Source organism: Nicotiana tabacum, chromosome 13 (genome assembly GCF_000715075.1).
Source record: "Nicotiana tabacum cultivar K326 chromosome 13, ASM71507v2, whole genome shotgun sequence".
NCBI classification, from domain to species: domain Eukaryota; kingdom Viridiplantae; phylum Streptophyta; class Magnoliopsida; order Solanales; family Solanaceae; genus Nicotiana; species Nicotiana tabacum.
This window is the reverse complement of record NC_134092.1, coordinates 2,191,238-2,214,144: the sequence shown is the minus strand read 5'-3', so window position 1 is coordinate 2,214,144 and position 22,907 is coordinate 2,191,238. Positions and strand designations below refer to the sequence as shown.

General features: G+C 35.3%; 2 protein-coding genes across 3 annotated transcripts; one reads left to right on the top strand and one right to left on the bottom strand.

Moving 5' to 3' along the window:
* Positions 1-4,001: 4,001 nt before the first annotated feature.
* LOC107790400 (pyridoxine/pyridoxamine 5'-phosphate oxidase 2) lies at positions 4,002-11,810 on the top strand. 2 transcript variants are annotated; one of them, XM_016612326.2, is made up of 10 exons: positions 4,002-4,166; positions 4,281-4,330; positions 4,422-4,479; positions 5,507-5,539; positions 5,679-5,774; positions 6,461-6,625; positions 6,708-6,771; positions 7,806-7,852; positions 10,245-10,485; positions 11,648-11,810. In XM_016612326.2, exons 1-9 carry the CDS (start codon positions 4,074-4,076, stop codon positions 10,260-10,262), a joined length of 624 nt encoding a protein of 207 aa, XP_016467812.1. In that variant the 5' UTR covers positions 4,002-4,073; the 3' UTR covers positions 10,263-10,485; positions 11,648-11,810. The 2 variants fall into 2 exon arrangements, with proteins under 2 accessions (XP_016467812.1, XP_075083777.1); XM_075227676.1 differs by lacking the exon at positions 10,245-10,485.
* On the bottom strand, positions 7,869-11,290 carry LOC107790401 (laccase-6-like). Its single transcript, XM_016612327.2, has 6 exons — positions 10,792-11,290; positions 10,556-10,707; positions 10,219-10,463; positions 9,739-9,867; positions 8,650-9,591; positions 7,869-8,563 (listed from the first exon to the last, which is right to left on the bottom strand). The coding sequence occupies exons 1-6, from the start codon at positions 10,924-10,926 to the stop codon at positions 8,433-8,435; spliced, it is 1,734 nt and encodes a 577-aa protein (XP_016467813.2). The 5' UTR covers positions 10,927-11,290; the 3' UTR covers positions 7,869-8,432.
* Positions 11,811-22,907: the final 11,097 nt, after the last annotated feature.

Genomic DNA, 22,907 nt, shown 5'->3' with positions numbered 1-22,907 from the left:
TGAGGCGATTATACCACATGCGCCCAGATTGCTTTAAACCGTATAAAGATCTTTGTAATCTGATTGAGTATATTTCCCGAGATTTTGAATATGCTTCAGGCATTTTAAATCCTTCGGGGATTTTCATGTAAATTTCATTATCAAGTGACCCTTATAGATAAGTTGTAACCACATCCATTAGATGAATTTCAAGCCTTTCACGTAAGGCTAAACTGATGAGATATTGAAATGTTATGGCATCCATAACGGGTGAATATGTTTCTTCATAATCGACTCTAAGTCGTTGTGAGAATCCTTGTGCAACAAGGCGAGCCTTGTATCTTTCAACTTCATTTTTATCATTCCTTTTTCGCACAAAAATTCATTTATGACCAACTGGTTTTATACCAGCAGGTGTTTGGACTACTAGTCCAAAGACCTCTCTTTTAGCAAGTGACTTCAATTTCCAATTGAATTGACTTTTGCCATTTTGGCCAATCAGATCTTTGTCGACATTCTTCGACAGATCGGGGTTCAAGATTCTCACTATCTTATATAATGTTAAGTGCAACATTATATGCAAAAATATTATCCACCACTATTTCAGATCGATTTAAATTAATCCCATCACCAGTAGAACTTATTAAAAGTTCCCCACTCACTTGAGTCTCGGGTTCATTGATTTCTTCAGGAATCTCAGAACTAATTAGATCTTGGGTCTCTTCAGGAGATCTCTTCATAATCATTTTGATCATTTGTCGATTTTCTTTTTCTAGGATTTCGATCCTTAGAACCCAAAGGCCTACCACGCTTCAGGCGTGCTTTAGGTTCACTAGCTCTCACACTAGTAGATGGTCCTGCTGGGACATCAATTCGGATAGGCACATTCTCTGCAGGGATATGTGACTTAGTTATCCTTTTCAAATCAGTAAATGCGTCTGCATTTGATTTGTTATATTCTATAAATGGATGATCTTCTGGACCTCCTGATTACATATAGGGGTACGTGGATCAAAGTGAGATAATGATAAAACTTTTCGCACAATTTCTCTTTTGATTTCCTTTTTCTCTCCCCCTAATTGTGAGAAATTTGTTTCATCAAATCGACAATCTGCAAATCGAGTAGTAAATAAATCTCCCGTCAATGGTTCAAGATAGCAAATAATAGAGGATGATTCAAACCCAACATATATTCCTAACATTCTCTGCGGGCCCATCTTACTGCGTTGTGGTGATGCTACTGGCACATATATAACATATCCAAAAATTTGTAGATGGGCAATATTTAGTTCATGACTAAAAACTAATTGTGACAGAGAATATTTATTATAATGTGTCGGTCTGAGACGGATAAGTGATGTTACGTGCAAGATAGTATGGCCCCAAACAGTAGTAGGCAATTTTTTTTCCATAAGTAGTGGTCTTGCTATCAGCTGCAGGTGTTTAATAAATGACTCTGCAAGGCCATTTTGAGTATGAACATAAGCTACAGGATATTCAACTTGTATCCCAACTGATAGACAGTAATCATCAAAAGCTTGAGATGAGAATTCTCCAGCATTATCAAGGCGAATAGCCTTTATAGGATAATCTGTGAATTGTGCCCTTAATCGAATTATTTGGGCTGATAACTTTGCAAACGCTAGGTTGCGAGATGATAGTAGGCACACATGAGACCATTTTGAAGACGCATCTATTAGGACATAAAATATTTAAACAGCTCACTTGGTGGGTGAATAGGTCCACATATATCCCCATGTATACGTTCTAAAAGGGCAGGGGATTCAATGCCAACCTTCATTGGTGATGGTCTAGTGATCATTTTGCCTTGATAACAAGCATCACAAGAAAATTCATTATTTATAAGAATCTTCAGGTTCTTTAATGGATGCCCACTCGAATTTTCAGTAATTCGTCTCATCATTATTGATCCAGGATGGCCCAAATAGCCATGCCAAAGCACAAAAGTATTTGAATCCGCAAACTTCTGGTTTACGATAGAGTGTGCTTCAACTGTACTAATTTTTTAATAGTATAAGCCAGAAGATAAAGTTGGTAACTTTTCTACAATGCATTTCTGGCCAGAAATATTCTCTGTAATACAAAGATATTCCACGTTCATTTCATCTATTGTCTCAACATGATACCCATTTCGGCGGATATCTATAAAACTCAATAAGTTTCTTCGGGACTTAGAGGAGAACAATGCATTGTCGATAATAAGTTTTGTTTCCTTAGACAGAAATATAATGGCTCTTCCGGAGCCTTCAATCAAACTTATATTACCAGAAATTATTGAAACATTTGCCTTTTCCTTATGCAAATAAGAAAAGTATTTCTGATCCTTAAATATGGCATGAGTTGTTCCACTATCAATTACACAAATATCTCCATGATTGATCTTTGGTCCAAACATAATTTGAGAATTATCCATATTTTTCAAAATACATAAATAAAAAATATAATAGTAAACATTATTATCAAAGCATAACTTTTATTTATGTACAAAAATTACATAACCATACTATCTACTACAAATAACAAAAATTAAAATATTTACATCTCTACAGATTCACTACCGATCACATGACTTGTTTCTCCTTCTGGGAGTGCAAAGTAATCAGCTACATCCAAATGCATGAAGTCTAAATTATCTTCAGAAATAAAATTTGCTTCAGCATTTTTCTCTGTCTTCTTCAGGGAGGCTTGATACAACTCAACCAGGTGCTTTGGCGTACGACATGTACGTGACCAGTGTCCTTTTCCTCCACATCTATAGCATGTATTTTCTGGCTTTGCTGCTTGCACCGCTTCATGCTTTTGTTCCTTCCTTTTCCACTGCTGGTAGTGAGGAGGATTTTTTGGTGCATTATTATTACCACGATTAGAGTTTCCTCCCCAACCACGGCCATGACCATGACTGGGGCCACGTCCTCTTCCACGCTTAGCTTGGAGGAAGTTCGTCTCATTCACTTCAGGGAATGGACAAGAACCAGTAGGTCGGCTTTCATGATTTTTCATTAATAGCCTATTATGTTGCTCGGCTACAAGAAGATGTGAGATAAGTTCAGAATACTTTTTGAATCCCATCTCTCGATATTGCTACTGCAGGATCATATTCGAGGCATGAAAAGTGGTGAAAATTTTCTCCAACATATCATGATCAGTAATATTATCACCACATAGTTTCAATTGGGAAATAATTCTGAACATAGCAGAATTATACTCACTGATAGATTTAAAATCTTGTAGCCTTAGATGAGTCCAATCATAACGTGCCTGTGGAAGAACGACCATCTTCAGGTGGTCATATCTATCTTTCAAATTATTCCACAGTATGACTGGATCTTTAACAGTAAGATATTCCATTTTCAGGCCCTCATCAAGGTGATGGCGTAGGAATATCATTGCTTTGGCACGGTCTTGGTTTGATGCCTGATTTTTATCTTTGATGGTGTCTGCCAGACCCATCGCATCAAGATGAATTTCGGCATCAAGCACCCAAGACATGTAGCTTTTGCCCGATATATCCAGGGCTACAAACTCAAGTTTAGAAAGATTTGACATTATTTAGAAAAAGAAAGTTCGTACCTCTGATACTTTCAAAGTATTTTCTCGAGATGGCAGAGTCTCGTGCTGATAACGTGTTATAAAATAAAGACTGTAAAGTAAAGACAAGTATAGAGAGAAACTGATATATTATTCAAACTTCAAACTTATGTACATAATGAACTGAAAACTCCTCTATTTATAGAAGAAAGGAAGCAGCTGCGAGGCTTTTCAGGAAGCAGCTGCAAGGCTTTTCTTTAGCTGCTTGTAAATTGTCTGCATGAGCTGCTTGCAACGTGCCTGTTTAATAAGAAGGTGCTGCAAATTGCTTGCAACCTGCCTGCATAAGCTGCTTGTAGATAAAATTTAACAACATAATACTAAATAAATAATCTATAACGGAGTAATAAATGAATATCCACAATATAATTATTTTCACAAGAAGTTTCTATATTTCCTTCTTACCAACAAACATTTTCTTTTCCCCTGAAAAATACAAAAAACCTCCTCAGAATCTTTACAAAAAAAAAAATAAAGTCCCGAAAATGAGTAGCTCAGCAACAGCGCCATGGAAGCAGCTTCTTCTCAAGTCCCTCAGCTCCAATTCCCATCTTAAGCATTCCACTTACTTTCAGCTCGTAAAATCCCTTCATTATTTCAATCTTTATTCCAATTTCTACTTAATTTCATGAAATAGAATTTACCGGAAAAATCAGTTCTTTATGATCTGATTTTGCTTATTGCATTATCAGGCAACTGTTGGATCCAATGGCCGACCCTCTAATCGAACTGTTGTCTTCAGGTTTATTTTCACCCCTTAAGCTTATAGTAATGCTAAATCCAGTGATTATTTTCATTTTCATTTTGGGTTTTATGGTTTTTGTTTTTCACAGAGGGTTTCAAGATGGTACTAACAAGATTCAAATTAATACTGACTCGAGAAGCCACAAGGTCTGTTTTTCTATGTACCCTCTTCCATGTTATGGCTGGTACTTGGGAAATTGATAGCTTTTTGTGTTAGAAAAAGTTTTTTTTGACATCCTTCTATTTTTTTTAATAAATTTTTGGAACTTTCAAGAATTCATATCATAAACTATTCAAAGTTTAAAACTTTTAGTAAGATGTTACTCCCTCCGGTCCACAATAAGTGATTTTTTGGCCCTTTTTTTGTGGTCCAAAATATCTGATTTTTTCAGATTTCAAGAATGAATTAATTGTTTTTTTCCTACATTGCCCTTGGAATAAATAATGTTGGAGTATGTGATAGGATTGTTTATGTGAAGAGATAGTAAAGGTTAATATGGTCAATTTCATTACTAATTAATGTTAAAAGGTGGATTTATTAATCTGTGTGAAAACAGCCAAAAAATTACTTATTGTGGACCGGAAGGAGTATTTATATTGTGAGGACTCATCATGAATTGGCTAGTGGTACGCCGAACTACTGACTGCCAGCCTACCGCAACTCCTCCTTTATCCGGGCGTGGGACCACCAATGTGAGCAAAAGCTCACACTGGGAGAGTTTGGGAAACATGGTCAGTAGGGATTTATATAGCCGATCGCAACCTATTTGGGACTTAGGCGTAGTCGTCGGCGTTGTTGTTAGTATGATGTTATCTCTGACAAACTAACTTTTTCACTGTTACTTTATAAATAGTATCTTCCACTATTATTTATTTAATATAGGTCACCTATAAGTCACAGGTTCGAGCTGTGGAATCAGCCATGATGCTTGCGTCAAGGTGGGTTGTCTACATTACTCCCTTGAGGTGCGGTCCTTCGCTGGACTTTGTGTGAATGCGGGATGCTTTGTGCGTCAGGCTGCCCTTTTTCACATAAATATCTTATAGTCCATGGTTATTCCAACAACCGTCTCATAGAATAGGACAGATGGAGTACAATTGATCTTTTAGTTTTTTCCATTTAAGTTGTGAATCTTTGCTTAGAACTGATGACAGTTTACTTGAACCAGTGCAGATTGAAGAACTTAAGCATTGCCCATTTGCAGAGGTATTTGTTACTTTGTTATTTCAGTGTTACTGAGGATAATATAATATGATTCGGCTCCTTTCTTTTTTATGGCTCGTCAAATGTGAAACATTTTTTTAATTAATCCAATGTCGTTTGGACGAATCTGGTAATGATTCAGGTATGCTGGTATTTCACTGAAACTTGGGAACAATATCGAATTCTTGGAAGAGTAGATATGATTGATGCATCAAATTCTGACCCAGATAAACTTAAGGTAATTCCCGCAAATCTTTACCATTTCATGTGCATATCTTTTACCTATTCTTGTCAAGTTCCTGAGTTTGTATTTGTTTTTCAAGTAATATATCTAGGCCTTTCACCTCCAGTTTCAAAGCTAAGTGCCTCACTCTCATCCTCTGATTTTAAGCTGTCTTAAAAGCTCAATTAAAAAGCAAAAAGTGCATTCAGAAAATTGCTGTATTCAGCACTTGGCTATGTTCAATTACCATGCATATCTGATTGTACTTGGAGCTTTTATACAAATGTTTCACAGTAAAATAGTAGTGGCACTTTCAACCAAATTCTATTGGTTTCATACTTCTGCTCTAGATATCCTTGAGTTATCTGCACAGCCCATATGTTCAGTTTTTGTATTTCAAATATCAAAATATAATCAGCATAATTGGGTAAAAGAGCTAGTTGATCAGATCAGAACATTTTGAGAGTAGTCAACTTTTGCTATTGCCTCAAATGACATTAGCTACATAACTGGTCACTTGATAAGATGCCTTCTATATGTAAGATATTGATATTTATAAAGCAGAGATCTCACTGTCTGTGATGTTGATCTCTACAAAATAGAGATCTCTCGCATCAACTTGATGCAGTAATTAAACTTACTGCATCAATTTTTTCTCTTGGTAAATAATACATTTTTTTTTTCTGGTTATAACAATTCAGCAAAGAGAGGCAGCTTGGTTTGCTGGTTCTGTGAGATCAAGACTACAGTATTTGGGGCCCACTCCAGGACTTCCTTCTCTAGATGAGCAACCATTGCACGACTCGTTGGATCCCTCTGCTGGTCCAGTTGATGCATTCTGCCTTCTATTTCTGGACCCTGAGCAGGTTTGAGTTTTCCCTGTTCATGTAACTCGTACCAAGGAGAATATCACCTCTGTAACTTTTCAGTATTTGTTGTTACTTACAGGTTGATTATCTGAACTTGAAAAGTAACGAGAGGCTATCATTTACGACTGGACAAAGTGTCAATGGTGAGAACTTTTGGACGCAAAATAAAGTCAACCCATGATATTTGATTTGCCATCCCATGGATTATGCTTGAACTATTGCCGGTTCAAAACCCCAATCATACTATTGGCATATGTACCGTAATGAATCTTTTTAGTACTATTGATATGATTCTGAGAGGAACGTTGTTCTCTTTGACTAAATAAACGAAAATATAGCGTTTCATATGTAATACGATCTACCATTACATTATAGAAATTTGATGTCAGAATCATAAGAGACAGGAAGTTCAAGTGTGAGAATTTTATTAATCAGATTAGTCATGGTTTTGCATACCTGTCTACAAAGACCTCCAGTATTCTCCTCTTGCTCCCTCAGTGCGTTCTACTTCTGATTGTACTATACGGATCCATGATTTGAACGCGATATTGCTTGCAAAGCTTCTGTGCAAATGAATATTTCAAGTTATGCCAAATCAGAAGCTTAAAAAAGGGACTGTGACTTTGTTTAATGAGATTGTGTAATACTCATTTTAGCAAGAAGCATCCCCAAGGAAGGGCATGCTAGGTGATTATTCCTATATGTAAAATTAAAGGGCCTATTTATATTAATTTTGGTTAGTTATCTGCCAAATTGTGTGTCATAGTGGGAGTTCGTCGTATCAGCCATGCAAGTTATGGAGTCAGTCAAGTTTCTAGACACTCTTTTATCCTTCTCCTCAGGGGATTTCTTCAGTTGTTAGAATGTGAGATATAACTTGTTCCACTGTGGATTCATTATGGATTTGTTGGTAGAATGGAATTTAACTAAAGCCTATTTTAGATTCCGAAAATTTGCTTAATTTTAAATCTCTAGTGAAGTATTATATACAATCATTGTACATTTCTTGGTTTCTCTAGTTCAGTGGACTACCAAGATGTTCTGGGTTTAATCTGTTATGATGCTCAGCATCTTCAGTCAAGACTATTGAACGTGATGAAATAAAAATATTAGTTATCTGTATTGTTATATAATGACGGTGTCAAGATGCGAATACTAATCTAATGAGATTTCACAGTTCCTGATGAAAGCATTCAGCTGAAGTTGAAGCACATGTGTACTAAGGTACCTCATCCTAACCTCTAATGCTTCACCTTCTGTTTGTGGTCCTGATATTCTTTCCCTTGTATCATTGTCATTTGGAGAATTCTGGTGGCCTTTGAATTTCTGCATTGGAATCCCTTTTTTCTGTCTTGTGAGTTGTGATTTACCAAGCTGATTACTCGTCAAAGTTTATTATGCTTTGACATTTTGAATGTCCCAAGTGTTTGTGCTAAGCACTTGCTAGTTTACTTGAAGGAAATGTTAAAAAGTGAGTTTTAAATGCAATTAGTTGGTACCAACCTCTTCTTCTGTTTTATTTTTTATTATTTGTGGGGAGTAGGGAAGGGACATAAATTTTCCTACTTGCATGTGTCTATATGTCTTATAAGGGCACCTTTGTCATGATGCATAAGACAAACGGATAAACAGGAAAGACTTACATGAACTTAGAAATCTCAACAAATGCCAATTCTTTGAAAAAAGGAAAAGAACAATGTATAGGCTTGCACACTTGGTTGGTCAAAGAATCTCCATTTGAAAATTATAAACCATCCATATTTTGTTGTTATCAACCTCAACCCTAATAAACACATATATATAGTTAGCATCTGGGCAAGTCTGCTGGAGGATGAGGAAGTCTTTGTAATGGCCCTTCCCCATTCTTCACAATGAACACCACCGATAAGCCCCAAGATAAATGTATCTCCAAATGACAGTGCATAAACCATGCCCCTATGCACAAAAAATGGTCCAACCAAGAGTTTATTACAACAGACTGTAATAATTAAGAGATGAAGTTCAGTTTCTAAAATTATTACCTGGATTGTCAGCAACGAATCGAATGGCAGCCCATCCACCTACTGGAACTCCAATTGTGTTCATGTATGGTGGATCCACCAGATTGAAGTTGGCTGTTTCGGGATCATAGTTTCCGGTACCATAGCCCACAACATAAAAGCTGTAGCCATGTAAATGAATAGGGTGGTTCTCCGTTGTGACAGTTCCGGTGTCCTGTAGAATAAGTTGAACCCTAGTCCCATAGTCAAGGACATAGGTTCTAGTTCCATTTAGAGAATTTGTGTCATTAGGAGCGTTATTAGGTGCCCCGTTCACGAAATCATAGAACTTCAGGGGTACCCCGGGAAAATCTTGAGTGAAGTACCCATTGATGTTTTTGTAGTAAGCTTCTAAAATTGAAATGTTAGGCTTAATAAAGCTGATGTTATTCATGGAAGCAGCCATGACTCCACCCCCTTTAGCTTGGCAATCTTTCTGGGGATTCTTGGACCGGCATGTTTGCACGTTTAGTCCAATTGTCAAGAATAGGTTTTTGTCAATCTCCTTAGGAACAGCGACAGGATTAAGACTTCTAAGCCTGTCCATGACTGTCTTAACTGCAAGATTATCATCGAAACGCGGTAAAGCTGCAGGTAAACTCAAGTCATTTGCTCTGGCGCCATAATATTGGAAGTAAGCAATTGATGATATGTTTTGAAATGAGACATTTCTAGCAGACTGGTAAGGTCCCATGGCCATCGAATATCTTGCTATGGGTTGATCTGCTGTCACTAGGACATTTAATGTTTGACCTGGACCGAGCATGACTCGGTCTGTGGTCAGCGGTTTTGTGTACTCTGCATCAACTTCAATGATTATCAACTTGTGATTTGCTATGGCAAAGAAATGCTCCTGGTTCAGAGCTGCATTGATTATCCTTAACAGGTATGTGTTCCCAGGAACCACATCTATTTTATAAAAATCTGAAACAAATCATGACACTTTTAGCTAACACGAAAGGTTTAAAAGTAACAAATATTCCCATTAATGGTAGAAGTTTTAACATATTTTCTTCATATTTGAGTTAAAAGTTTTGAAGTAAAAGTTAAGTAATGGATGTCAAACTTTACCATTGGCGGAGCAATTATAGTTAGGGCCGGGGTGGCCATTGATGGTAAAAGCATCAGCAGGTGGCGGCGCTCCACCGCTAGCTAGAACTGCCTGCTCAACTTGCATGATGTCTTTCATCCAATACTCTCCTGTATATTCCCAAGTTTGAGAATAGTAAAACATTTTTGTGTAAGTCAGTGTATATAAGTTAAATCTTTTAAGAAACTCTTTGGAAATAAGATTGTTTTCGGATTAGTTATTGAAGAAAATAGTTCTCGATAACATTCCTATGCCAAAAAGGATTTACGTCATATACAGTCAGTGCATAAAATTTTTACACTACCAGTGTAAGATTACGTTTTATAGCAAGTTGCTTACCATTTACTCTAGGTGATCAATAAACAATTGTAAAATACATGATTGTGTAAATAGTTTTGAGTCCGTTATTACACAGAATTTAAACTCTTCTAAAAAAAGATAACTATATTGAATTAATGTACCTAAAATAATGATATGCTCTTCATAGGGAAACTTGAAAGGGTAAGGGACACCCTTCTTAGGGTAAACAACAACAGCGCCATAAACAGTGGCGCGAAGCCACGAAAAATGTGCATGCCAGAAAAATGTGCCCTTCTGTTCTACCAGAGTGAACTCGTACGTGAAGTTTTGTCCAGTTTGCAGGGGGCATTGTGTAATGTAAGAAGGGCCATCGTACCAACACGATAGCCTCTGCCGGATTCCATGCCTGATAATCTTCAAAAGCTCAGGTAAGTTTTCCATAATGTGAAAGAAAAATAGATGTGAAATAACCTAAGGAAAAAGTTTGTAATTAATCACCAGTGGATTGTGATATTGTATGGGGATTCATTTGTTACTCTGACGATAATTTTATCGTCTTCTTGAGCATAAACAACTGGTCCTGGATACATTCCATTGATGGTTGGAATGTCTTTGGTGTTACATAGCTTAGTTATTCTAGTTGTTTGCACCTGCAAAAGAAGAAATAACATTTTGATTATAAAAAAATAACCACTGAGTAAATAAAGAAACTAGGTAAAACAAGAGGATTAAACCTTGAAGTCATAGAATTTTGTTGATCTGCCTCTTGGCCATTGTGATGTAAAACCTTTAACATTGTTGCTGTAGTTACTGTAGAGTAAAAAGTTTAAGCAAAAGTAAATAAATAATGTAGTGACTAAGTTTGTCATGTTGAGAGTTGGAGAAAGGGAATTTACAAGTGGGCAGGAGAATGAAATAAGAAGACATGTTTTATATATAATACTAAGGCTTGAATATATACAACGAAGAGAAATTATTATATGTTGTGTAGATGTTTATATTTGGCAGTTTCCATGATTTCTCTCACATGGTTTTGTAATAATAAGTTGTTGGGAACGTCTTTATTCATATATGCTCAGAGATGAGCAAAGACTTTTGTTTTCATTTCCTTTTTTTTTTTTTTTTTTTGCTTTTGTTTAATTAAGTATAGCTCATTATAGTCCTTTAACATACTAGCTAGCATTTTTCTTTCAAATTGGATTTAAATTATACATGTAATAGGTTTTTTTTCCATAATTTGCAGGTTACATAATATTACTCCCACGGTTTGACTGGACAAGAAGTTTAAAAATATAAATAAGACCTTTGAATCTTGTGGTCTTTAACTGATATAACATATCAAAAACACCATTTGAATCTTGTGGTTTTAAACAAGTCATGTTATTCCTATAAGTGAGTGTCATTATCGAAATTAAAAAGTTACTAAAATATAAAATGAGGCATCCTTTTTTTATACAGGAAATAATTAAGACTATGAGACGGAGAGAGTACTTATTATAGGGTTTTAAGTGATCACTAGTGTCAAAAAATCTTGTACGTCCGTGTATAGAAGCTAAACTTTTTTCTTTTGTATGAATTTAAAAATTGCAGCTCGGTGCACTAAGCTCCCGCTATGTGCGGGGTCCGGAGAAGGGCCGGACCACAAGGGTCTATCGTAAGTAATTCTTTTGTATGAATTATGAATTGTATATTTTGACTGAGAAACGAATGTATGCATGCAAACCTGCACTTTTGAGTAGGGGACAACTACTTCCTCAACACAAACATACACACCCCACAAACAAATTAAAACCCCACTTGGTGTCCTTTTATCCATCAAAAGAATAAACATAAATTCATACAATTAAATCATGAGGGCCATGGCATGATCATATACAAGTGCCACAGTTGTCTACAATAGCTAGTAATAAACAAGCTATATCTATAATTTCTCAACTCGTGCCTAAGTAAATTGTGTCATTTAAAGTGAGATGGAAAGACTACTTGTATACATATTTAGGTCACCGTGTTGGGGGTATTTCCGACATGACCTTCTTATTACTGTTCTTCGGTTCACACTCGTCGAGAATTGTTTTCCTTGAGCCGACTCCATAAGATAGGGGTAAGGTTTGCGTACACTTTACCTTTCCCAAACCCCACAATGTGGGATTATACTGTGTGTTATGTTATTGTTGTTAGTTGGAGGGGGAGGTTATAATCTATGTTGCACAGACTCGCCAAAATGTTGTCGCAGTCAGATCCTCAAAAAATATACTACTTTAGAAGATTCGACACACACATCCAGCGATATTTTTGGAGAGTCCGAGCAAAAATGTGTTCGTACGGAGTATTGTATAAACCCCTATTAAAAGGCGACCAAAAGGGAAAAAGTTCTGTAGTTTTTTATGGTCTTTTCTCGACATTTTTATCACTCAAAATCATAAGCAGTTTTTGCACGCCTTCTTAACCCTACCACTCTGAGGGCCCTAATTAAATCATCTATAAAAGTATGATCTCCCTATATCTTTGTAAAGTTTAATTACTCTCTTTTTCCATTAAAGCATTCCTTCTAAGAATTACATTTCGGTCTCTTTTGTTTTCTTCTTTTTTCTTAAAAGGAAATTCATTAAAAACCATAAGGAGAAATAGTTGCCAATAATTAGCTCTTTACCAAAGCACTTCCTTGACGTGCATTTAAAATCAACCAGATGAAGATTGGTGTCTCTCGTACGAAGACGCGGAACCAGGATTTAAAGCTTATGGGTTTGATATTAAGCTTATGGGTTCTAAATTATATATTTGTACATATACAACTACTAACGTCAGCTGCTTAGTTAACAGTTTATATACATTAGTCTTTTTAACAAGCTAGTAATATCAAGGAATCACATAGATAAGAATGGGAAAATTTTGACAATCAAATCAATTCAAGGGCCCAATTCCAAAGATTTTCTCCACAATTTGAAGAAGCAAAGGAATCCAGAGCAATGTGGAAAACGTGTTTTAACAAATGATTTAGCAAGAAATATTGTTATATGGATCAAATTTCTTAATTACTCGACTATCTCTCCTACATAATGATATATTGTGACCCGAAAATCATGTCAACAACAAATTAATCCGTCAGCAAACAAGAGTTTTTTGTTTTTCTACATATGAAGGAGTACAACCCATTTGAAAAGATAAGCCTCTCATTAACTTAAAATGACATAAAGTAGGCAGTTCATAGATTTATAAAACAATCAAGATCAAGGGGTAATATAACCACAACATAGAGAGTGGAAAGAAGTCACATAGACTAGGTTGCTCGTATCTTTCACAATGTTGTCTCACCCCTGCTGGATTCTCTAAAAGTGCATAATTATTGAAAGATTCGATACACCCTAGCAAGATTTTTGAATGATCAGAACAACATAGCACATAAATAACACGTCTATAATGAATCAAAGAAGAGCATAGAAAGAGTAGAAGGGTTCAAATTCCATCAGTAGCGTTATGTCCTCCTTCTCCTCCGCTGATGAAACAAAAGGGAAAAAAAAGGGACCCCCAAAAAATAAAAGAATCTACAACCATGCATCTTCCTAGCACATGCTTTTTGCATGCACGTAGACAATGTAGTTCAGATCCTCCAAAATGTTGTCATACCCCGTCAGATCCTGTAAAAGTGCATAACTTCTAAAAGATACGACACACTTCTAACAATATTTTTAAGAATCCGAGTAACATAGTGCATGCATAACACGTTTAGTAATAAATCAAGAAGAAGGAAGCTTAGAATTAGGGGTGGAATTGTGGGGGTAATAGGTGAAAGAAGCATGTTTTGTAAGCAAAAGAGGGCGATCTTTGGCTTCTTCTTCATCATCTTCGTCATGGAAAGTGCTAATATTGATGCAAGAGCAACGTACAAGGGAGGCAAAAAATGCAGATGCCACACTCGTCCCTATCCTATTTGCCATTTTATCCAATTTTTCGCAAGAAATAAAGTTGCAATTAGGCTGCGACATGGGGGAAAAAGTTTTAGTATATGTTTAATTTACTATACAAAATGGAGGCTTGAATGCGGTATTGAAAGTTTGAAAGATCCAAATCACCATTAGAGAGTATGGTGAGATGGATACGATCCTTCAACTTTGACCAAAAGTAAGATCTCAAATTTTGTGCCTAAGGAATGGAAAAAATTCATAGTGAATAGCTCTTTACCTTTAATAGGCTCTACGCGATAAATGTGGAGGACTAATGACATAATGAATTTTGAATAAGGAATGATTAAATAAAAAGATAATGAATTTTGTTAAACTTTAGATTAACTAGTTTGCTGACAAAATTTCACTCCAGTTGGATAGTTACGATTTACCAAGGATCTTTTTTAGTTACACATAATTAAATGGATAACAAATGAAAAAATAATAAATAAACAAAAAAGAGCTAAAATTATGCTGATGGACCTTTTCCGAATTATCGTTTATATTTTGACTCCATTAATGAAACTTTTTGGGAAAATAGCCATGCCCGAATCTTGAAAGGTAAGTTACACATTTGACCAATCAGCCAAAAACAATTACATCTGCTAGCTAAATATAATATATATATATATATATATATATATATATATATATATTATACATTTAATATATATACTATATATATTTTATCGGATATTGATTTTGGGAGTGCCTATATTATATAGTTTTCCCAAATTGTTTTTGAAGTACCATAAATTATGGTAGTATGCTTTATAATCTTAAAAGTGTGCTTCAAAATTTTAGCAGAGAGGTTATTTATCCAATTTTTTTCTTAACAAGGTTAAAATTTAAGCGGTTGCATTAAGCCATACATATATTATACACTAGTCTTAGAGTACGCGCTATGTGCGTAACCCTATTCTAATGAATATATAGTTTCAAAAACTTACATAAATATTAATATTAAAGAGTGTGTTTAAGTTTTTTATTTAATAAAAAGTTAAATAAAATAATATAAGTTTCTGAAAATCGTGATATTGATATCCATTTAGCTAGCTCAATAAAAGAAGAAATTATGCCCCCACAGAAGTCCTGATATGGCTGTGAATATCTTATGAATTTGTTGTTATTTTTGCCACTTAATAGAGAAAACAAACAAGTAACACAAACATGCTTTAATCACAAATCTTCAAAGATTTTGTCAAAATAATAAAATTAAAAAAATTGAATATTTCGGTCCATGGAGATTTATAGAAAAAGATTGGCAAGTGACACTATAATGTCTATAAATAACTAATGTTGAGTTAATATTTATAACAAATAATTTAATATATTAAAAATATTATAGGGAGTTGTCATTGGTCAGAATGAATGCCTAAAGAAAGAAAAATAACTAATGATATCTCATATAGAATACAAACTTATTGCTATAAGTTTGCATTTAGAATATATTTGTTGTCTACTATATTCCGGGTGAGACACTCGCGACGCATCATAGGCTCTTGGTGATGGACGTTGGTATTATGTTAAAGAGGAGGAAAAGGTCTACTCGAGGAAGACCGGGAATCAGGTGGGGAGGCTTAACTAAGGATAAAGCCCAAGTGTTGGAGGGCCGGTTGTAGGCTATGGGAGCTTGGAGGAGCAGTAGTGACGGGATCACTATGTGGTCAGCGATAGCAGATTGTATTAGGGAGGCTACGAGAGAGGTGTTAGGGGTCTCGACAGACGTCTCTGGTGGGCACAAAGAAGACTGGTGGTGGAATGAAGTGGTCCAAGGTAAAGTGGAAGCAAAGAAGGCGGCGTACCTGAAATTAGTGGGGAGCATAGGTAAGGAGGAGAGGCGAGTGTGCATGTAGAGGTATAAGGCAGCTAGGAAGGAGGCTAACCTGGCGGTCATGGAGACTAAGACTGCGGCTTATGGTCGTATGTACGAGGAATTGGGGGGAAAAGGTGGGGAGAAGAAGTTATTCCGGCTGGCCAAGTTGAGAGAGAGGAAGGCTCGGGATTTGGACCAAATGAGATGCATCAAGGACGAAGATGGTAGAGTATTGATGGAAGATGCCCAAATTAAGAGAAAATGGCAGATTTACTTTCATAAACTTTTGAATGAAGAAGGGGATCGGGATATTGTGCTAGGCGAATTGGAGCATTCCGAGAGTCACCGTGACTTTGGGTACTGCAGGTGTATCGAGGTTGAGAAGGTCGTGGGAGCTATGCGTAAGATGAGTAAGGGCAGAGCGACCGGGCCAGACGAGATTCCGGCAGAATTTTGGAAGTGTGTGGGGAGAGCAGGTTTGGAGTGGTTGACTAGGTTATTTAATATTATTTTTAAGGCGAAGAGGATGCCGAATGAGTGGAGGTGGAGTACGGTGGTTCCACTGTATAAGAACAAAGGTGATATCCAGAGTTGTAACAATTATAGGGGTATCAAATTACTGAGTCATACCATGAAAGTATGAGAGAGGGTGGTTGAAGCGAGGGTGAGGATGACATTGTCTGTATCCGACAACCAGTTCGGGTTCATGCCGGGTCGTTCGACTACAGAAGCTATACACCTTGTTAGAAGGTTGGTGGAACTGTACAGAGAGAGGAAGAAGGATCTGCACATGATGTTTATTGACCTAGAGAAAGCGTATGACAAGGTTCCTAGAGAAGTTCTCTAGAGATGCCTGGAGGCAAAAGCTGTGTCGGTTCCCTACATTATGGCGATTAAGGACATGTATGATGGGGCTAAGACTCGGGTTAGGACAGTAGGAGGCGACTCTGAGCATTTTTCGGTTGTAATGGGGGTACACCAAGGTTCTGCGCTCAGTCCGTTCTTATTCGCGCTGGTGATGGACACGTTAACATACCATATTCAAGGGGATGTACTATGGTGCATGCTATTCGCCGATAACATAGTTTTGATTGATGAGTCGCGAGCCGGTGTTAACGAGAGGCTGGAGGTTTGGAGACAGATTCTTGAGTCTAAGGGTTTCAAGCTGAGCAGGACGAAGACGGAATACCTGGAGTGTAAGTTCAGCACTGAGCCAGCGAAAGTGGGCGTAGATGTGAGGCTTGATTCGCAGGTCATCCCGAGTAGAGGCAGCTTCAAGTACCTTGGTTCGATTATCCAGGAAGGGAATGGAGATCACCGAGGATGTTACACACCGTATTGGGGTAGGATGGATGAAGTAGAGGTTAGCATCTGGAGTCCTGTGTGACAAGAGAGTGCCACTGATACTCAAAGGTAAGTTCTATAAAGCGGTGGTTAGACCGGCCATGATGTATGGGGCTGAGTGTTGGCTCGTTAAGAACTCATATATCGAGAAGATGAAAGTAGCATAAATGAGGATGTTGCGGTGGATGTGTGGGCACACTAGGATAGATAAGATTAGGAATGATGTTATTCGGAAAAAGGTGCACGTGGCTCCCATTGATGACAAGATGCGGAAAGCGAGACTTAGATGGTTCAGACATGTTCAAAGGAGAAGCCCAGATGCTCCGGTACGGAGTTGTGAGCGGCTGGTTGTGGAGGGCATGAGAAGAGGTAGAGGTCGGCCTAAGAAGTATTGGGGAGGGGTGATCAGAAAGGATATGGCGAGGCTCCAGATTTTCGAGGATATGACACTTGATAGGAAGATGTGGAGGTCGAGTATTAGAGTTGTAGGTTAGGAGGTAGTCGAGTCGTGCCTTACTTCGTACCATTGTGGGACTAGCCATGTAGGATTTTTGTCTAAGATAGCTTATGGCAATGTTGTGTCTTACTATTTCGCTTTTCAGTGCATGTCCTATTTACTAGCTATCTCTTTTGCTTTGCATCTTTCTTCTAGATTTTATGGTATTTCTATTTTTCTTATGATTGCTGTGGTAATACTAATATTTACTAATATTGTCTCCCTTTGCTTTACATCTTTCTTTTGAATTCCATGGTGTTCTTATTTTTCCTATGATTGTTGTTGTGATACTAATATTGTCTCCTTTTTGTCCTTTTGTCTTTTTGTTATTTTTGAGTCGAGGGTCTTTCGAAAATAGCCTCTCTACTCCTTCGGGATAGGGGTAAGGTCTGCGTACACACTACCCTCTCCAGACCCCATTAGTTGAATTTTACTGGGTTGTTGTTGTTGTCTACCAATTCATCCTTATTGCTATAACACTTAATATTATACAATAATCGATTTTTTCATACATCCCCCACGCACCCATCCACCCACCCAATGTTAGAATCCTTACATATTTAAATATTACAAAATTTTAAATATTTAAAAATAATTAAATAAAAATTATGTCTAGTATGAAAGTAATTATTCTACCCTTTGAAGATAGATTCTTATTGAACAAAATTATAACTATTAACTATGTTTAAAACTTGGAATAATCTAACTACGTACAGTTTGAATTCGCTTTCGATCTAGTCTTGGGATTCTTCTTCTTCTTTGCTCTCATTACTTAACATTATCAAATAAGTTCTTATTTTTCATCTTTTTATCTTTATTCTTCCATCTTTTAATTTGTTCTTGTCGTGGTAATAAGTTTTATATGAGGATGCACGATATTTAGAATTTCTTTAAAAAAACTTCTTGTTGCTAGTAAATATCATTATTTTTTTGTATTGCTGATTTTATTAATTATTCAGTTGAATGTTCAGAATTCAAAAAGTTTTAAAAAAATAGTATCTTAATTTTTTTTTAACAACAATGGGTAATTTGTAAATATTGAAGATAAGAAATAGGCAATCTAACCAATGTTAATCTACAATAAATTATTTAATATATAGAAAAATAATTAGGAATAATTTATTGAAATGACTGAAAAATAAAATAAAAATAATATAGATGCACTATACGTTGGATGCTCTCTAAAAAGGTAAAATACTCCTTACATAAGAAGGCCATTATTTTTAAATTTTCAAGGGGATTATTTTGCCATTAAATTGAATATTTTGTACAATTACTTAATTTACCTTGGAATTCCAATGCACTAAACGTTAGGCAAGATATTTATATGAATAAATTGGTATTTTCTTTGAAATCCCTAAATATTAGGAAGACTTACTTTATTCAAATAAGAAAAGTGTTAATGGTCAAAATTTTAGTTAATTTTAAAGTCCTAAATTTTAGAAAAATAATTAAATGACTACTTTGTCAAATATGAAATCTATCTTTAAAGGGATAAAAAAAATCGAACGACATTTCGCTAAGGGCCTTCGTGCTTTTAGTGTGGTGCGCGCGTTGCGCGTGTACCCATGTTAGTGAGTATACAACTTTTTAAGAAATCATATAAATACTATTAAATAAAAAATATATACGTTCCTAAAAATTATGAACATTTTTCCTATTTAGCTAGCTCGATAAATGAAGTAATATGACTTATTGTGATTGTATTCCCGCCAACTACGTATCGAAGTTATCTGACTACCATCTTTAATTTTCTCTCTCATGAATTATAGTCATGTTATGAGAGAAAAATTTTTTGGTCATGTTACATTATTTAAATAAGAACGTAAAATTTCGATTGTGTTTTAAATCCTAAATATCTAAACTTCCAGCATATTTTAAAAGAAGAAGGATTCAAAAGATAAAAAGTTGATGGATGTTTCAATTTTGAATCTTTGTATTTAACTATTACATTTGTTTCCATTCACCAAATGGGGTTAGGCAAAATATGGACCGGTACGAGGCAAGACACTCGTGAAATACTCTTGGACTTACGTGTGAGCTCCTTCCTATCTTGTGAAGCTTACGCTCAAGCGCTCGACATATGCTTGGTATGTGCCCAATGCCTTACACACGGGCTCGTCACACAATTCGTGTGCTACTTTGTGTAATTAGCTTTGTAGATCATAAAAAATTCATTATCAATCTTTTGACTTGTCAAAAACTCTCTTAATTAATTGTATTTCAGAAATTAAAAACAATAATATTACGTCATGAAAGTGAATTTGATAGAACCTCTCGTCTAGAACTTCTTCATGTTATAATTTTTGTTAGGTCTTCATTATTGAATTCTTTATAATATTTTCTTCAAATCTTGGTTTTTTATTTTATTTCATTTGAAAATATTTTTTTCACATTTGTAAGTGATGAAACTTATTAATTAATAGTTAGTGTTTAGTGAATAACAACTTATAAATATTTATATCCATTAATGTTCTTTTAGTAGGGATTAGAGTATTGAATTATTTTTTAATTTATTAATAGCTTATTGGAAGCATATAAGAGAAATGTGAGGAAAAGGGGAGGGGGAGAAAGAAAAAAATAGGGAGGAAGAAATTGAGAGAAATTTATTTTCTTCTTCTAGGATAAAGAAATTTCTATTCGTGTCATTCTTTCTTCGTCTTTCTTTCGAAAAAATCAGCAGCTTCACTGCCCAAAAACAACCCTTAAACCTCCATAGAACAGCCCCTTTAATACCAGAAACTACCATCCAAACCCAGTCGAAACAGTGAGGTTTTTAGTTGAGGTCGCCGACGAGTTTTGATGCTCCGTTTGAGGTATTGTGTGCGGTCTGAATGTGTTTAAGATTCAAAACTGTAAAACCGTAAAGTTTCAGATTCAACTTTTGAGGTCCACTCCTTATCTTGTTTTGATTAACAATATGAGTTGTTTTTTTCTTTTTCTTTTGGTGTTCTTTGGTGTTCGTTTATATCTTGAATGAATGAAATTATTTTCTGTTAAGCATGCTGCCAAATTTTGAGCTTCCTCTTTAAATATTTATCTTAGTTCATTAGCATGTTCTCGTAAAGAGTAAAATGCACAATATGTCTAAAACGTGTAATAAATAAGATAATTATGTCAAGTATTAATTGTTAAGCGACCGTGCTAAAACCACGGAATTCGGGAGTGCCTCACACCTTCTCCCAGGTTAACAAAATTTCTTACCCGATCTTATGTATTCGCGGACCACAAATAGAGTCAATTTTCTTGATTTTGGATTTTAAAATAAATCGGTGACTTGGGACACCATAATAATTATCCCAAGTGGCGACTCTGAATTAAATAAATAATCTTATTTCGAATAATGTCACTTTAATTGGAAAAACTCCTTACCTCTACCCCTCAGGAAAAAGGAGGTGTGACATAAATAAAGAAAACTCTAATATAGAAAATTTTGTTGATTTAAAAGTCCTAAATATTAGGAAAATAATTAAATAACTATTGCCCTAAATATTAGAAAAATAACTAAAGGACTATTTTGTCCAATGTGAGATCTATTTTTAAAGGGTAAAAAATGCGAACGACATTTCACTAGGGGTCTTCGTGCTTTTTATATAGTACTAGTCTCTATGTTCGCGCGATGCACGCAATATCTTACCAAAAATATTAAACATTCAACTACATATGTATGGTAGTTAATGAAGTTTTAACATATATTAAGACAGTATGAGATACCATGTATAAGGATTGACCCATACTTGTGCATGATTCAAATTTTGTACTCGTTGTAACCTGCAATCTTTATTTTAGTTGGATTGAATGATTAACTCAAACCTCTAATCACTTCTCTTCTAATAAGTATGAAGTAAAGCTTTCTATGTTAAAAGAAAAAGCAAGCTTTATGTGATAAAATCTAATAATTTCAGTCGTGTTATCTAAAAAGATATAGAAACATGAACTCAAGCAAATTTACACTACAAAAGAGAAATCTGAATTATTGAAGGAATTCATGATTCGGGCAGAAACCTAATATTTGGAAAGGCAAATAATCATAGAATATCCTTTTAGCCTTGTTAAGTGCGGCACTGGTTTTTGAGCAATGGGAAGTTTAAAGTACATCTATTTTATTCGATGAAAAAATATTTTATATGAGAAATAAAATGTGTAATTAAAATAATATAACTATTTTTTGTAATATTCTTATCCGGAGTCAACCTTGCAAAATCTTATAGCCAGAGTGCTGACCTACACAAAGACAACATAACATTAATAACCATTTAGAAAAGAACTAAACAAAAGATTAAATAGACAAAACCAAAAGAATAAAACAAAGAACACCGCCTTCGGGTGGTATCTAATACATAAAAAACTAAACACAATCAACATAAAAATTAAAGCAAGAAGGAAATCAAAAATTACAAATCAATTCTATTTTTCTAAGTTGATCTCCAAAGAGATAAGCACTCCCTTCCATATCTTATTTTTCTCTATTAAAGATAAAAACTGTAAAATAACATAAAACATTAATTCCTTAATATACCTCAATTTATCCAAAAGAAACAAAAATATTTTCAATTTTGTACTCCAACATTCCAAGAATGTGTGCCGCTTGATGTGGTTGCAAGAACGTCCATGGGTCTATCTGCATTATAGAAAAGACCAACACCAAAAAACTAATAATTAATAGATTAAAGGTAGTCGAAACAATGTTTGATTACCAGCAATGATGCAATCGTCTCTGTATCTATATAAATTTGCAAATATAAGAAGGTTGAAAAAATTATTAACTTTCGTGCTATATAATTTGATGGAATAATATATGTTGATTTCGTTAGAGTTCTTAGGGTCCATGTTCTCTTTAATCAGAAGTTGCATCGATGTAGGACCTATTCTAATTAAATTATAACTTAGTATTTCCTTACCGTTTTCAAACTACACAATTTGTATCACCAAGTGAATTAATAAGAAAGATTCCTTGGTCTTGTTCAGCCGTGTAAGACAAGGGTTAGTTTGATGTGGCGGTGATTAGCAGTCCACGAATTATACCCGATATCAATTTTGTAGGGTTAGCCATATGTTTAATTTTAATCGAAAAAAAATTCGACTATTGGATAATTTACAATTACATCCTTAAATTATATAAATATTTATGAGCAATAAAGTCGATCAATGTTACGGGTATATTTTAGTCATTCAATATTTAGCATGAAATATTTATGCTTTTATAATTATATATATAGATACTAGTCTTTAGGATACGCGCGTTGCGCTTGT

Bases quoted from the DNA above. Each gene is read 5' to 3' on its own strand.
- LOC107790400 (XM_075227676.1), top strand. From the start codon at position 4,074: ATGAGTAGCTCAGCAACAGCGCCATGGAAGCAGCTTCTTCTCAAGTCC. The intron at 4,480-5,506 runs GTCTGTTTTTCT...GAACCAGTGCAG, and splicing joins CTGACTCGAGAAGCCACAAG to ATTGAAGAACTTAAGCATTG. The intron at 5,540-5,678 runs GTATTTGTTACT...GTAATGATTCAG, and splicing joins AGCATTGCCCATTTGCAGAG to GTATGCTGGTATTTCACTGA.
- LOC107790401 (XM_016612327.2), bottom strand. From the start codon at position 10,926: ATGACAAACTTAGTCACTACATTATTTATTTACTTTTGCTTAAACTTT. The intron at 10,464-10,555 runs GTGATTAATTAC...GAAGATTATCAG, and splicing joins TACAATATCACAATCCACTG to GCATGGAATCCGGCAGAGGC. The intron at 9,868-10,218 runs GTACATTAATTC...GGGAATATACAG, and splicing joins AGAGCATATCATTATTTTAG to GAGAGTATTGGATGAAAGAC.